At 40.0% G+C, this 16,424-nt stretch overlaps 1 protein-coding gene across 6 annotated transcripts in view; it reads right to left on the bottom strand.

Moving 5' to 3' along the window:
* Positions 1-16,424, bottom strand: part of kcnma1a (potassium large conductance calcium-activated channel, subfamily M, alpha member 1a) — a 692,064-nt gene that overhangs the window by 40,502 nt on the left and 635,138 nt on the right. For all 6 annotated transcript variants that reach the window (XM_067972546.1, XM_067972543.1, XM_067972542.1 and 3 more), the window contains exon 23: positions 11,584-11,697. In XM_067972546.1, the coding sequence (XP_067828647.1) occupies positions 11,584-11,697 (114 nt within the window). The remainder of the gene's footprint in view (positions 1-11,583; positions 11,698-16,424) is intronic.

Here is a 16,424-nt window from a genome sequence, read left to right as displayed (position 1 = left end):
TTATTTGTGTCAGTCTATGTGAACTTGAGAAAAATACCATGCATGCACTCACACAGTGTGAATATTTTGGGTTGGGAGTGCACTGTTTATTGCCCACACAATGGTGACAGCTAAGAGTTCATGTTGGGGAATGATTAAGTCACGGTGGCCTCAGCACAGTGAAACATGCACAACCCAGGCCATTCATCTCTGTTTACGAAAGGAGACCTCCTGTTTTGCAGAGAGATGCTTGGCTCACGTACCTGGGCAGTAATGAATTTTCTCAGCTCAGGTGCCCCATGGCTGGAATTCAACATGGGAAAGGATGTAATATGTTGGTGCCTGCAGCTGATGCCAGCTGAACAGCTCTCTGCTGAGACACTAAAGTTCTCCTTTAAATATACATTTTGGAAAACCTCACCAACAATGGAAGAAAGAGATTTCTTTATTTGAACAGAATATAGTGGAAGGACAGTGCACTACCCTATTTATAAGTCAAAACAAACTAATAACTGACACGTTACGTAGGTCACCGCACAAGAGGAACATTTATCTGTTCTTGATTTAGATATGATGGCAATTTTATTTGAATGGCTGTTTTGATACTTGTCATGTGATGTGGGTTGCCTCTTTCCCTTTAGATTCAACAGGCTGCTTTCTTCAGAAGTCTTTCAGTGGGGGATGAAATTTTAAACTCACTCGAGCATTGTTGCTCCTAGTGTCACTCTTACCATGGGCAACTTGTAAACCTTGAGTGAACATTCAATCCCTTTGCTCCCTGACTATAGAATATTTTGTCAAATTTGCAGTTGGCTGCTGTGAAAGAAATGCTGTTTTGTGCCTCTCATTGCTTCAGTTATGTACAACAGGCAGTGCATTACAGTTACTGTAAAGCACCCAAATGTAGCAGTAATCAGAGATGGAAAAGTAGTTCCCATTTTAATGTTTTCACAAGGTGAGAAACTTCGGTAGCTCACCAGAGTGTGACAACAGCAATTTGATGTCATTTAACATCTCTGCACTTTTTGCACAAACTGTATTTTCTCACAGAGCTATGAAAGGCTGACACCTGAGATATCATTTCCATCATGTAAGGCAGAGATGAGCCTAAGTGCCAAAGATAGATTTTATATCACCTTGTTGCTGCACACACAGCTACAGACATTAATATGTATTGAAATCAGAATTATAACAAAATTACTGGGCTTACCAAAGGATTGTGATATTGGTATGATCGAGAAAAGGGTGCTATTTGCTCAGCAATGCGTCATGTAATTTACCCATGCTGTATATGTGATCAGGTTATCACTACACTACAGGTGGTCTGGATTGCAGGTACAAAGAACAATAAATCAATTGGAGTGAAAAGCACAAGTGGAAAGTTCACATTGGTGGAGATTATATCAGTCACATTTCCTCAGTTGCAGCCAATTTATCTGTTAGAAGTTGAGTATGAAAATATTTGTGCATTATACCATTACAATAAGAGGCATTACTAATTCTATTGCATACATAGGGTCTAATGGTTAATAAGAGATTCATTTTGCTTCTAGGCACTGATGTTCAGTTGTGAATACTATATGTAAGGATTGGGAATGTCACATTTCAAGATTCTTTGACCATTTTCCCGTAGAAAGGTTCTAGAAAGGAGTTATTTTAAAATTTTAAAAGAGTTAAAACTTGCTTTAAAAGGGTTAACTTCTCAGGACAGCTTCATGCTGACATGTGAATCTGAAACCAGATGGAAGGTGGTTAATATGCTAGTCGGAAGTTGTTTTCCCCAGAGTCTAAACATTAAGCAACTCAGTGGCTTGTCCCTGTAACTGATGAGCACTTCACACCTGTTGTGTTGAAAGGTTCTTTTTGATCTCTTCCTGACTGTAAACAGATCAAAAGGTCAATCTGGTTTTTGGGAGCAGGATGCTGCATAGGCAGTCAGGCAGCAAAAGGCTACGGAACACAGAAGACTGGAGAGAAAGTAAATTCTGGCCTAAGACTGTAGGACAGAATGCAGAGGAGCTATCCTGTTTTAAGTTGAGTAATACGATTAACTGAAGTGAGAAAGTGTTGCAAGCTCATTATTTTCATATATCATCGAACAAAGCCAAGTTGTATCTATTGAACTCAGTGAATCTGATCTTAACTACTGCTATGTACGTTCACCATACTGCAAAATAAAGCAGTTTAATGATTCAAACAAAGCTTTGCTTCACCTAATTTAACTCAGTCTGCCTTGAGAGAGATTGAAGAAATATGCATGCAAAAGACATGGAGATTCAGTCCAAATGACAAGGGGGTTTGATTGTTATATTCTGGATCCCGCTATTGTACAAGTAAATAGTGTGAATCAACTGTCATAAAGGTAGGACTCTCCGATTGCTTATTGCTAAAGCCATTGAACCCAAAAGGTAACTACGCCAGACTGAATTTATAACATGGAGAGAAAAGCTCAATTGTAACAGTTACATCTCATACCATCAGTGTTTGGCTAAGTGTTCACCCTCTTGAAGTCTTCCTCAGGTTGGAAGGTCTGACATGAATATAACAATTCTGCACAAAACCAGGGCTGGATATTGAAAGGGTTTGAATAAAAACGTAATAGGTCATGAGCTACACTTAATTTACATAAGAACGTAAGAAATAGGAGCAGGAGTAGGCCAATCGGCCCCTCAAGCCTGCTCCGCCATTCAGTAAGATCATGGCTGATCTGATCCTAACCTCAAATCTAAATTCATGTCCAATTTCCTGCCCACTCCCCGTAACCCCTAATTCCCTTTACTTCTCGGAAACTGTCTGTTTCTGTTTTAAATTTATTTAATGATGTAGCTTCCACAGCTTCCTGGGGCAGCAAATTCCACAGACCTACTACCCTCTGAGTGAAGAAGTTTCTCCTCATCTCAGTTTTGAAAGAGCAGCCCCTTATTCTAAGATTATGCCCCCTAGTTCTAGTTTCATCCATCCTTGGGAACATCCTTACCACATCCACCCGATCAAGCCCCTTCACAATCTTATATGTTTCAATAAGATTGCCTCTCATTCTTCTGAACTCCAATGAGTAGAGTCCCAATCTACTCAACCCCTCCTCATATGTCCGCCCCCTCATCCCCGGGATTAACCGAGTGAACCTTCTTTGTACTGCCTCGAGAGCAAGTATGTCTTTTCTTAAGTATGGAGACCAAAACTGTATGCAGTATTCCAGGTGCGGTCTCACCAATACCTTACATAACTGCAGCAATACCTCCCTGTTTTTATATTCTATCCCCCTAGCAATAAAAGCCAACATTCCGTTGGCCTTCTTGATCACCTGCTGCACCTGCATACTAACTTTTTGATTTTCTTGCACTAGGACCCCCAGATCCCTTTGTACTGCAGTACTTTCCAGTCTCACGCCATTAAAATAATAACTTGCTCTCTGATTTTCCCTGCCAAAGTGCATAACCTCACATTTTCCAATATTGTATTGCATCTGCCAAATCTCCGCCCACTCACCCAGCCTGTCTATATCCCCTTGTAGGTTTTTTATGTCCTCCTCACTCTCTACTTTCCCTCCCACCTTTGTATCATCTGCAAACTTTGATATGTTACACTCGGTCCCCTCCTCCAAATTGTTAATATAGATTGTAAAGAGTTGGGGACCCAGCACCGACCCCTGCGGAACACCACTGGCTACTGGTTGCCAGTCCGAGAATGAACCATTTATCCCAACTCTCTGCTTCCTGTTAGATAACCAATCCTCCACCCATACCAGAATATTACCCCCAATCCAGAGATTCTTTATCTTGAGCAATAATCTTTTATGTGGCACCTTGTCGAATGCCTTCTGGAAGTCTAAATACACTACGTCCACTGGTTCCCCTTTATCCACCCTGTACGTTATGTCCTCAAAGAACTCAAGCAAATTTGTCAGACATGACTTCCCCTTCGTAAAGCCATGCTGACTTTGTCCTATTAAATTATGTTTATCCAAATGTTCCGCTACTGTCTCCTTAATAATAGATTCAAAAATTTTACCCACCACAGATGTTAGGCTAACTGGTCTATAATTTCCAGCCTTCTGCCTACTACCCTTTTTAAATAAGGGTGTTACATTAGCAGTTTTCCAATCTGCCGGGACCTTTGCCGAGTCCAGAGAATTTTGGAAAATTATTACCAAAGCATCCACAATCCCTACTGCCACTTCCCTCAAGACCCTAGGATGTAAGCCATCAGGTCCAGGGGATTTATCCGCCTTGAGTCCCATTAATTTACTGAGTACCAATTCCTTAGTGATTTTAATCGTATTTAGCTCCTCCCCCACGAGAGCCCCCTGTTTGTCCAGTGTTGGGATATTCTTAGTGTCCTCTACCGTAAAGACTTTAACAAAATATTTGTTCAGCATTTTTGCCATCTCCATGTTTCCCACCATTAATTTCCCGGTCTCATCCTCTAAGGGACCTACGTTTGCCTTAGCCACCCCGTTTTCTTTTTATATAACTGTAGAAACTCTTGCTATCTGTTTTTATATTTTTTGCTAATTTATTTTCATAATCTATCTTCCCTTTCTTAATCAATCCTTTAGTTACTTTTTGCTGTCTTTTGAAGACTTCCCAATCTTCTATCCTCCCACTAAGTTTGGCTACCTTATATATCCTTGTTTTTAGTCGGATACTATCCTTAATTTCTTTACTTAGCCACGGATGGCTGTCATTTCTTTTACACCCTTTTTTCCTCAGTAGAATATATATTTTTTGAAAGTTGTAAAATAACTCCTTAAATGAACACCACTGTTCATGTACCGTCTTACCCTTTAATCTATTTTCCCAGTCCATTTTAATCAATTCCGCTCTCATACCATCATAGTCTCCTTTATTCAAGCTCAGTACGCTTGTTTGAGAACCAACCTTCTCACCCTCTAATTGGATATGGAATGTAACCATGTTATGGTCACTCATTCCAAGGGGGTCCTTAACTAGGACATTATTAATTAATCCTGGCTCATTACACAGGACCAGGTCCAAGGTTGCTTGCCCCCTTGTAGAATCAGTTACATACTGCTCAAGAAATCCATCCCTAATACACTCAATAAACTCTTCCTCAAGGCTGCCCTGCCCAATTTGATTTGTCCAGTTAATATGATAGTTAAAATCCCCCATAATTATAGCTGTTCCCTTATTACATGCCCTGACTATTTCCTGATTAATACTTCTTCCAGCAGAGTTGCAACTATTAGGAGGCCTATATACTACGCCCACGAGTGTTTTTTTCCCCTTATTATTCCTTATCTCTACCCAAACTGTTTCATTATCCTGATCCTTTGTCCCAATATCTTTTCTCTGTATTACAGTGATTCCTTCCCTTATTAACATAGCCACCCCACCTCCCCTTCCTTCCTGCCTGTCCTTCCTGATTGTTAAAAACCCTGGCATATTTAATTCCCAGTCGTTGTCACCCTGCAGCCATGTTTCTGTAATGGCCACAAGACCGTACCCATACGTAGTTATTTGTGCCGTTAACTCATCCATTTTGTTACGAATGCTACGTGCATTCAGATAAAGAACTTTCAAATATGTTTTGTGACACTTTGTTCCTGCTTTTTCCTTTTTTAACACTTTACCTTTTACTCCATACCTTCTGTCCCTTCCTGACACACTTTCCTCTGTCTCCCTGCTCAGGTTCCCAACCCCCAGCCACAGCTTTGATGCTGGGTTAATCGCCTTACGCCTTCTAGTTTTTATTTTATCTCTCGTGCCTAAAGTACACTTTCTTTCCGCTGCTCTACGCTTTTCCCTTTCACTTGTTCTTGAACAACTGTTTATACTATTTGTATTGTAGATTTCCCCTGGGTCTTCCCCTCTCTTGCTGCTCTCAACATTATTCCCTTCTGACTCCCCGCTCAGGTTCCCATCCCCCTGCCACTCGAGTTTAAACCTTCCCCAACAGCACTAGTAAACACCCCCGCGAGCACATCGGTCCCGGTCCTGCTCGGGTGTAACCCGTCACGCTTGTACAGGTCCCACCTTCCCCAGAACCGGTCCCAATGTCCCAGGAATCTAAATCCCTCCCTCCTACACCATCCCTGCAGCCACGCATTCATCCTGTCTATTCTCCTGTTCCTATACTCACTAGCACGTGGCACCGGTAGTAATCCTGAGATCACTACCTTTGAAGTCCTGCTTTTTAATTTATCTCCTAACTCCTTAAATTCACCTTGCAGGACCCCATCCCTTTTTTTACCTATGTCGTTGGTACCAATATGGACCACGACTACTGGCTGTTCACCGTCCCCCTCCAGAATGCCGTGCAGCCGCCCCGTGACATACTTGACCCTAGCACCAGGGAGGCAACATACCATCCTGGAGTCACGTTTGCGGCCGCAGAAACGCCTATCTGTTCCCCTTACAATTGAATCCCCTATCACTATAGCCCTGCCACTCTTCTTCCTCCCCTCCTGTGCACCCGTGGTGCCCAGAACCTGGCTCTTGCTGCTTTCCCCTGATAAGCCATCTCCCCCAACAGTATCTAAAGCAGAATATCTGTTTGAGAGGGAGATGGCCCCAGGGGACTCCTGCTCTACCTGCCTACTCCTTTTACTCTGCCTGGCGGTCACCCATTTCCTTTCTGCCTGCGTAATCTTTACCTGCGGTGTGACCACCTCACTGAACGTGCTATCCACGACAGTCTCAGCATCGCGGATGCTCCACAGTGAATCCACCCGCAGCTCCAGCTCCAAAAGACGGTTAGCCAGTAGCTGCAGCTGGACAAACAAAGGATTAACTTTGTTATGCTCAGTCGTTGGCTTGTGCTATAGATTGCCACCAAGCACAGTAGATGATGTTTCAGTTCAAGTATTCAAAGGGGAATTGGATCAATTCCTGATTCAGCCAAGAGTAGAGCAATGCAGGTCAGGTCAGGAAATAGCACAAGGAACATTGGTCAGAGAAGGTCCCAAAATGGAGCCAAAGGGGTTGGCTGGACGGACTCGTCTGGTTTTTACATTCCTAAGTGGTTAATACAGACTGATAAAAATCGAGCAGTCACGGTGGATGAATACTCTCATGTGTAGCTTTATCGAGAATGTTGAATAAATTGTGATTGCTAAATATGCCATATTACAATAAAAGTAACGTGCCCTCTTTGATTTGTGCTTAGTATCTTATTTTTAACAATTTTATCAAAGCCTGCTAAAGAAAATAATTAGGAAGGAAAAGCAACTACACTTTTTTAGACATGATTCAATTAATTCAAACCACATTCTGCCTAATTAATGATTTTCTGGGAATTTGACCTCAAGAATAATATAAATAACTTTTTTCTGGGGATTCTTAAATTAAGCATCTTTTCCCCAAGAATAACCTGCTGCTATGCCTTTGATATATATTGTCGACTGTTGCTTTTCATGTTGTTTCTTAATTAGTTTCAAGCAACCTTTCATCTTAACATGATTTTCACTCTCTAATTTTTTTTAATGACAGCAGTTCTGGAAATGGAAAATGCTTCTCTTTCAACATCAAGTCCTCCCAGGTCAGGTGTAGCACAGGTAATGAGTTAAGAGGATGTAAAACGGCCTCTCATTCTACCAACAATGGGAGCTGACTGCCTCTGTGTGCTATGTGTAGTAAAATCATAAACCCTTTCACGACTTCATTACACTATTGTACAGGGGAATCTCTCCCGACTGTCCTCAAAACAGCACTGTTAATGAATCAGTGCAACATTTCTATTTCCTGTGCTAACTATCCTCGTCTGGGTCAATTTAGTGACAGCTGGTATCAAATTATGGGTACTTTTGTATCTGTGGACCCTTGCCCACAGGTAGCGGGTTGAGCTGCCCAAGCTCATTTCACTTTGGACTCTTTCAGTCAATTGGGTGAAGAGACTTTCATCCCCTCAGTCTGGGATGGATTTAAACCCCGATCTAAAGACAATGGCCCAGGATTTGCTGGAACGGGGCATCTCGTTGCGTGCGCTGTGAGATGGATTTTCTTCCCTCACCCCGCAGCTCCAATTATTTTTGCAGTGCAAATTGCTGGAAGTGCGAGCTGATAACGGGGCATTTGGGACCTTGGTGGACGACGGGACCAATAGTCCATCTCCTTAACCAATGAAATTTAAAGATTGAGAAAGAAACAGGAACGACGGAGAAGGAAATAGGGTGAATTAGAATCAAATTAGATACAGAACGAGAAATAAAGAGAGTGAAAGAAAGATTGGATTAAGAAAGAGAGAAAAAAAAAGCATCAGAAAGGAAAAGTAAGAAAAACATTTTTTAATTTAAAATTTAAAAACCTCTAGGAACTATTTAGTCCCTGCAGGAGTGAGATGCCACCATTTCAATTGTTCCCTTTCTGGGCCTCCAAGGTTGAATTTCATGTTAGGACCACAAATCATGTCATTAACAGGATCCTTAAGCTGTGAAATAATAGTCCTAGGTTTCTGCGCCGAGTTTAATTCGTATTTTACAGTGCAATTTCTTGAAACTCACGAGGAGGTTGATGACGAGCTCCTGTTTTCACAAGGCAAACCGCCCAGCAATTTGTGGCGCTTCATAACTCACGGAATGTCTCTTCCTCACCACTAATTGCTGGATATTTTACGCACTAATAACGGCGGGTGCATTAAACTCGCCGTTATTTTCCCAGCAAATTCTGGGCCATTGCATTAACTCACTATGCTACCCAGGCTCCAGCTCTTTAATGTAATGACACAAAAAGCTATTGTACCTTTAAAAGAAAGTCAAAAGGTTACTGTATGTTTTCATCATGATTACCAGGTTGCTCACAACATGAAGGGAAAAAGGATTATTACAATTACTGTAGATTTCATATGGCATGTTTAATATATCCCAGACAGAGCATTTATCAGTAACTAACTACAATTATCTCCTAGTGAACTTGCAGTAATCACGTCACGGTTGTTAACCTCTGGTGTAAATGCTGACATAACAAGTGACTGTACTTCAAAAAAGTAATTCATTGTGTGAAGCACTTTGAGACATTTCAATGCGAGGAGGTGTTTAATAAATGCAAGTCTTATTATTGTTGTGGAAAGGAATCAAGGAGGTGAAGCACATTGTCTACATCACCGCTAAAATCAGAAAAAAAAGAGCATAGAGGTGAAACGTTTTGGGATTTCTATTTGACTATGGTAGGATTGCAACATAATTTATATTGAAATGACAATATTAAGTTAACAATCAGCTTGCAAGGGGTTAAATCCACTAACGCAGCGTCTCGGAAATGTTGATTAGGTGTAGATGAACCTGCTGGTGAGCTGCTGCTTCTTGCACACCACTTCAACTTGAGACAATTTAAGTTCATTTAGACATCCCACAAACATCCACACCTATTGTGTTAGGATGGCCGATTTATTTGAGGACAGCAGGGAGTTGTTGGAGGCAGCTCTCACCTAGGACTGTGATAGCTGGTTTAATTGGCTGCTCAGCTGGCCAATTTCCATTTAGGGGGAGCTTGGAGAGGTTTTGCACTATCGCCAAAAGTTAAAATGACCCCTGTTGAGTGATCAAGCCCTTGGCTTTCTGTTCATCCAGGAAACAAAAGAACAAAGAACAACATGGCCTGGGAATATCTGGAAGATCTGGTAAGAGAGACAGACACAGAAAGTGAGAGCATTTTCCTTAAGGTAGTTCCAATCAGGTTCAGAGGAATTGCTGGTCAGCAAAGTTATATTTAGCCCATTAACAGGGACGGTGTTGCATGTTTTGTTATTTTCTATTTTACAAGGCGTTTATTAACAAAAAAGTTGGAATTCATTGCAATCATTGCATTGTTTATAAAGCGTTGTTCTGTGTTTGGCCTTGTTGCACTTAAACGTTCATTAGACCACCTTGCGGAAGAGTGAAGAAGTTTGCATGGTGGTACATGGTGGATTATAGTATCCAGTTCATATACCAAGGAGGTTTATTGTTCTGACCCCTGGGTCACACCATTGTGTGACAAAATAGGCAGTAAAGATAAACTTCTGATTATAAGGTAAGCGGGACTCACTTACGGGAGAGATCGATGACACTGAACCTGAGATATCTAATACAGACCCAAAATTTATAACAACTCTATATTATATAAATCATGAATTTGGCAGTGATCTCAAAAACATAATTGATAATCTCCAAGTCACACCATCAGACATAGTCCATTTGTGATGGCACAGTGTCAAAATGTAATGATAATTTTTCCAAATATTTGCTCGAGGGTCTGCTGTAATGCTTATAAACAAATTACGTTTGTTGAAGTACCCCTGGCCAAAATTTGAAAGATGACTGTTCTCCGTTTCAAGAAAATCCATTTAAATACACAGCACTATTGAGATTATAATTACATTTGGTCAGCACTGTACTTTCCTGTAAATGGTAAATATGTGACAAAGTATTGAGTCATAGAGACTATGGAGGTCCCAAGATTGTTCTCTGGTCCATGCTGAGTTAGCTGGTCTCAGCTGGGGTGGCTGCAGTTGGCATCCCTGGTCTAGGGGGGAGGAGAAAAATTGGCAAGAGTTGAACCTGGGACCTTCTAGGTCAGAATGACTCAGTACCACTTCCCACATTTACTCACAGGCCATCAGGGGAGGGGAGGCAGTGCTAACCTGACTGGTTATGGTTTCGATAACATTGTAAGTAATATAGATTTCATTGAAAAGTGAACAGACATCTCTTGACCTTTGATCAGTCAGGTTGCAACAATCTGTACATAAACATTACAGCAGAAGCCTTTGAGCACAAGAGATCTGAATTCTGTCCATATCATTGAACAATTAGCCAGAGTACTAGTCAGTGGAATGCCAGTGATTCACCAATATATCTGTGCTACAGTCCCCAAAGCTTTGGTCTTGTAATTCTATTATATTTGACCTGAGGATCTACAACTTCCAACTCCTGTTTAAACTATAACAGCATCACCGAACACATTTCTACAAATTCACTGCCAGTAAGTCCTAGGAAGCATTCTCAAATCACGGATTAAGAATATTCCTAGTATTTTTTTTACATAGAATATACAGCACAGAAACAGGCCATTTGGCTCAACTGGTCTATGCCGGTGTTTATGCTCCACACGAGCCTCCTCCTACCCTTCTTCATCTAACCCTATCACCATATCCTTCTATTCCTTTCTCCCTCATGTATTTATCTGGTTTCCCCTTAAATGCATCTATGCTATTCGCCTCAACTACTCCTTGTGGTAGCGGGTTCCATATTCGAACCACTCTCTGGGTAGAGACATTTCTCCTGAATTTCCTATTGGACTTATTTGTAACTTTGGTTTCTTAGTTGAATCAATAGAGCTGATCTTAACTTTTGATGGTGGTGTATATCAAGCGATGGACAGATAGAACATCTATAGATAAGAGTATGTGTGTGACTTTCCAGGTATATTTCACTTGAGTAGAATCAATGCTTGCAAATATCTGCAAAGGAAGGAGTCACTAAGGCACTGAAACTTAATTTAAAATCCTTGTCTTGAGGGGATTGTTATAGGCTTGGTGACAAATATGTCATGTGACTGACATGACAATGTGAATAACACACACTGGAATCATTTCGCACACCCTGTACATGATTAATGGGTTTAAAAAAACATAGCCCACCGAGAGGACGAAATCTGACCCTCTTACCTAGCTCAGTCATGATTGGGATGTTGGCCCCGGTGGTGACAGAGGTCTGTCGGACCAGACCGTGGACGGGACTTTGGTCTGGTGATGCTCTGTCCATCCCTGGAGGTGTGAATCCTGGGCAGAGAAGAAATAATTAAGTCAGAAAATCAAAAAGTCCACCTCTAATACTGTTAATTGCATCATTTAGAAAAAGAAAAAGAACAGGTGGGCTCTTTCACAAGTGTGTGCTCCTAGATAGAAATTATGGTGTGCGGAAATGTACAAATACTAGGATGTCCCTGTAGGTTCAAAGGTGGAGTGCTGCAACTGGAACTTCAACAGTGGAAGGGTAACAAGCCAATTGACCTAACTTTCAGGACCTGATTCTCTGATAGTCACCCTGTCTAGGTGAATCAGTGCACCTGGGCACAGTCCCAGGAAAATCTCCCCTGTTAAGAGCAATTGACCTCTAGTCATGTAGGTTTGGTTCAATAGTAATGGTTAAAATTCTTGATAGTTGTTTTTTGCTAGAAAACCATGCATAAATGGCAGGTCCACAAGCACAGTTACCAAAATGTAACTTTTTCAATGCTGCATCCACAAAATGATCAGCTTGAAATTGAGAAACTGAAAACTAAAATGCTGTAGTAAGCCCTCATTATAAAGCTCTCTGATGTGCCACAGTCTCTGATGCAACATGCATTGCTGATAAATAAAGTATATACAAACTCCTTGAATTGCAAGAGTCCCTCCACTGAAACATGATTTTTGTATGGCTCCCGAAGGGAGTGTTATAGTGAGGGGCTACAGTACAAAGGAAATGCCAACATCTTAAGTTCAGAGAAGTGACATGTGCTTTTATGCCAAACAAAACCCCAAAAATTGTTAAGAATTCTAATTGAAGTGCTGAGCATCAACTGATCAGACATTCCTCAATTTGGGAATATGTGAGGAACAGTGAAAATCAACTCCTGTGGTTTCTCTTAAACCCAGTTCCTTCCCTCCTTTCTAATCTTTGGAGATCAGAAACTTCACAAGCTTTTATTCTGAACTCATTTTCAGTTTGGTGCTCGCATAAATGTTTCACCAAACAGACAAGCTCACTAGCAGCAACCTGAAATAATTTCATCAATAAAGGTCACTTGATACTTATTTAGTATTTACAGCTTCCCATTATGTCGCAGATATTAATTTTACATGTTCTCCATTTTTGTACGACATAGTGAACATAAAACACTTTTTATCAGAAATGTTAACATTCAGAGCCCTAAAAAAACCCCCACAAACATGCCATTTCTTTGAAGTCATGGAACTTGACATTTTTCATTTTCCATGTTGACAAGACAACACCTAAAGCCAGTAATGCTGTATACATAATACATAGACTTCAGGTTTTTTTAGAGAGGGCTTCGGGCCATTAGTTAATGCTGACACAATAAAACTCAAGCAGCTGGTTTTTGAATTGTTAGCTTTAAAAAAAATCTCAAAGTTTTACAAAAAATAACCAGGTTCTTCCAATTTTTATCTTAAGTAAAACTACCTGAAATTGGTCCTTTCAGATGGAAATGTTCCACAAACATACAGGCCCTTACATTAATTACATATTTTATGTTTCAAAAAAGCTTTGATTTAAATGAAGAATACTACTCAATTAAATGCTATGATGTGGAGATGCTGGTGATGGACTGGGGTTGACAATTGTAAACAATTTTACAACACCAAGTTATAGTCCAACAATTTTATTTTAAAATTCACAAGCTTTCGGAGGCTTCCTCCTTCCTCAAATGACATTCACCTGAGGAAGGAGGAAGCCTCCGAAAGCTTGTGAATTTTAAAATAAAATTGTTCAATTAAATGCTGAGGATGAAGCTTGTGTCGAGTGGTGAACACTCCGGAGATGATCAGGTACAGTTAAGTCAATCAAAGTGTTACATTTATTCAAGACTTTGTCTTTTTTAAATAACTTGTGTTAACAGTTGTTGTTGAAGGGGATCTGTAATGTATCTTTCTGGATTATAATAACAAAAAGAAAGCAAGGGCCTTTATTGTTTTTAATGCAAATTTCCTGGCTACAGCTTTGTTCTCTATATGTTAGAGCTCCGTGGGCCTTGAAAAGCTCAACTTATACAAATTGCCTGTAACTACAGCAGAATAATAGACAAAGGAAGAGTGAGTGAATGGGGAGGTCAAAATACCTGGAAACAAAACAATTCAAATAACTAAACTGGAACAAAATGAAATGTGATTTTTAAAAAAAGAATCGAACATTTTAGCAGGTCGAAATTTGATTTCTATTAGCTTTCACCCATTGCCATACTTCAAACAATTGTTTTGTATATAATGCCTGTCTCAATAGAAATGACATTACTTGATGTTCTGAATGCCGCCAGATTCATGTTAATAAACAAGGGATATTTAAAATCTCCAGAAAATAAACAGGATTCAATGAACAATTAACACATATATACTAATTATTACGCAGCATTTCTGCACCATATCAAAATTGATACTTCACAGTCTGTCCAAAGCACATTTTAATATTCTCGGTGCCATTAGAATAATACAGTACAACCTCAGATATAATATGAAGCACGTATTTGTGTGGTTGGAAAGTACAGACGAGCATCATGGCACAAAGGGCTGTATTTCTGTTATTATTACTTAGTCCTACTTGAGAAAAGTCTAACCATTTATTGCTTTTAACACTTTAGCCCACAGAGGATTCCTGTACAAGATGCTGTCTTATTCTATATCATGCACTGTTCCGACTATACAACTCCCCTGTTGTTCGAGACTCTTGCTTACTGTAGTTGTGCATGAGAGCTAATATGGAAATAATGAAAAAGGCAGCTGACAGTGTGCCTCTGTAGTATTGGTGACAGACATCCCAGAGTGTCTGAGGACACTTTTATGGGGGACACAGATCAAGACACCAACTGACATATTTTAAGATGGTAATCATCTTACGATGTTCAGCAGATAGTGTACTATAACAATTGGGGGATAGAAGAACAATCAGTGAAGATCATGATAAATAAAACTCAATGACTGGATTAAATACTTTCTAATATCACATTAGTATCTGCTGCAACATAAATTATGCAAATTTCACACCAAAGCTTATGTGAAAATTATGCAGATTATAACTTGATTAGGCTTTTATCATGAGACCCAATTTGGCTTTTTTATCTATTAAGCTCCAATAAATGAGGCATTTGAATCGCTCCCCTGAGCAGCTGCAGTAATAACTACAGCAGCAGTTATTTCAGCTTTTGATGTTAAAGTAGTTTTACACGTAGAAAGAAGGGGGCAAAGGATTGTTCATTTTAATGTACAAGTTTACATTTCAGATACTATAATCCAAAGTGGCTTTGACAAATCAAGAACATGGAAGATATTGTCAGGACACCTGGGATATCACAGAATATATATATAAAGTAACAATATATTAACATTGATTTAAACATAGGTGACAGACCAGCAAACTTGCTGCCAGAACGGACTATCAAAAGGTAACACAGTCATTATTCCGTTGAACAGCTCCATGTTGGGGCATGAAACAATTTATAATCTGTTAGGGACTAGTTTAGTCTGTGTTGATTCCTCTCTTAATGAAGGGGTCACAGTCACAAAGAAGATTAAAAACACGTTTCTGAAGGGGAAGAATGGTTCTAAACCAACTAAAAGTACGTTTCAACATTTGCATTCACAATAAAAACAATGTTTTACCTTAATTAAATATTGACTCAGATCATTTCTTTTATGGGATATTATCTCTTCAATGAAGAGTTCTTGGCAAAGCATGTAACAGCCTGCTTCAGCAGTGCTGCAAAAGCAGTCTTGACTGCAATTTCAGTGCTTTAGGACCTAATTTGTTAAAAGAGGGGGGTGAGGGGTCGGGGTTCAGGGGGGATCTCAACCTCCTGTGAGATACGGACCCCATTCTCTGAACCCTGTCCATGTTATTCTACTCATTCCTCGTCTGATCCTTCAATGGAGGAGCTGACCTTTTCCTGTTCTACTCTGGAGTCCGTTTCTTGATAATTCTCATGTATTCTTGATGGCATACATAGAGCAGAACATGGACTGGATCTCTCCTGGGTTATACCTTTTTTAAACTCTATCTTAATATAGGGATGAATGGATATATATACATATATATATATATGTGATGAATTATATACACTCACAAAAAGCATTGTACTTGGAAAGAAATGTCAAGAACAATTTAATATTGCAGTCTAATGCAAATTACATTACACATGCCCAAGATGCTAAAACAATGAACTGCTGGAAGGAATTTACATAACACCAATTATCCCGTTCCTTCCTTTAAAGGCCAAATTTGCAGTCCTGCAAAAGTTTATCTTGAAAACCTTAACATGGAGTTTTTTTGCAGGTAATTTTTTGTGAACGCATGGGAGCAAGACTTAGAGGAGGAGTAAAATGGAAGAAAGCTATTACCACTTTCTACTGGTCTTGCTTCCCTGTTTACTCTCAAAATCTTTTCCATTAAATTTTATATGCAGAGGAAATCATGGTTCCTAATGTGCACTGTCTGATGCAAAGTGACCATAAGGTTTGGCGATATGGCATAATTCTTCAAATAGTGCCATGGGATCTTTTACGTCCCTCTGAGAAGGCAGTCGGGGCCTCGGTTTAATGTTTTATCTGAAAGATGGCACCTCTGACAGTGCAGCATTCCCTCAGTACTGCACTGAAGTGACAGCCTAGGTTATGTGCTCAAGTCTCTCTCAGAACTTTCTGACTCATACGCGAGAGAGCTACTCACTGAGCCAAGGCTATACAAACTGTCCAATTTTAATCTCCACTGAAATGAAAATCAGACAGTTTCTATAATG

Source organism: Heptranchias perlo, chromosome 36 (assembly GCF_035084215.1).
Source record: "Heptranchias perlo isolate sHepPer1 chromosome 36, sHepPer1.hap1, whole genome shotgun sequence".
In the NCBI taxonomy this organism is placed as follows: domain Eukaryota; kingdom Metazoa; phylum Chordata; class Chondrichthyes; order Hexanchiformes; family Hexanchidae; genus Heptranchias; species Heptranchias perlo.
The sequence above is the reverse complement of the archived record's forward strand: the minus strand, read 5'-3'. Positions and strand labels throughout refer to the sequence as shown.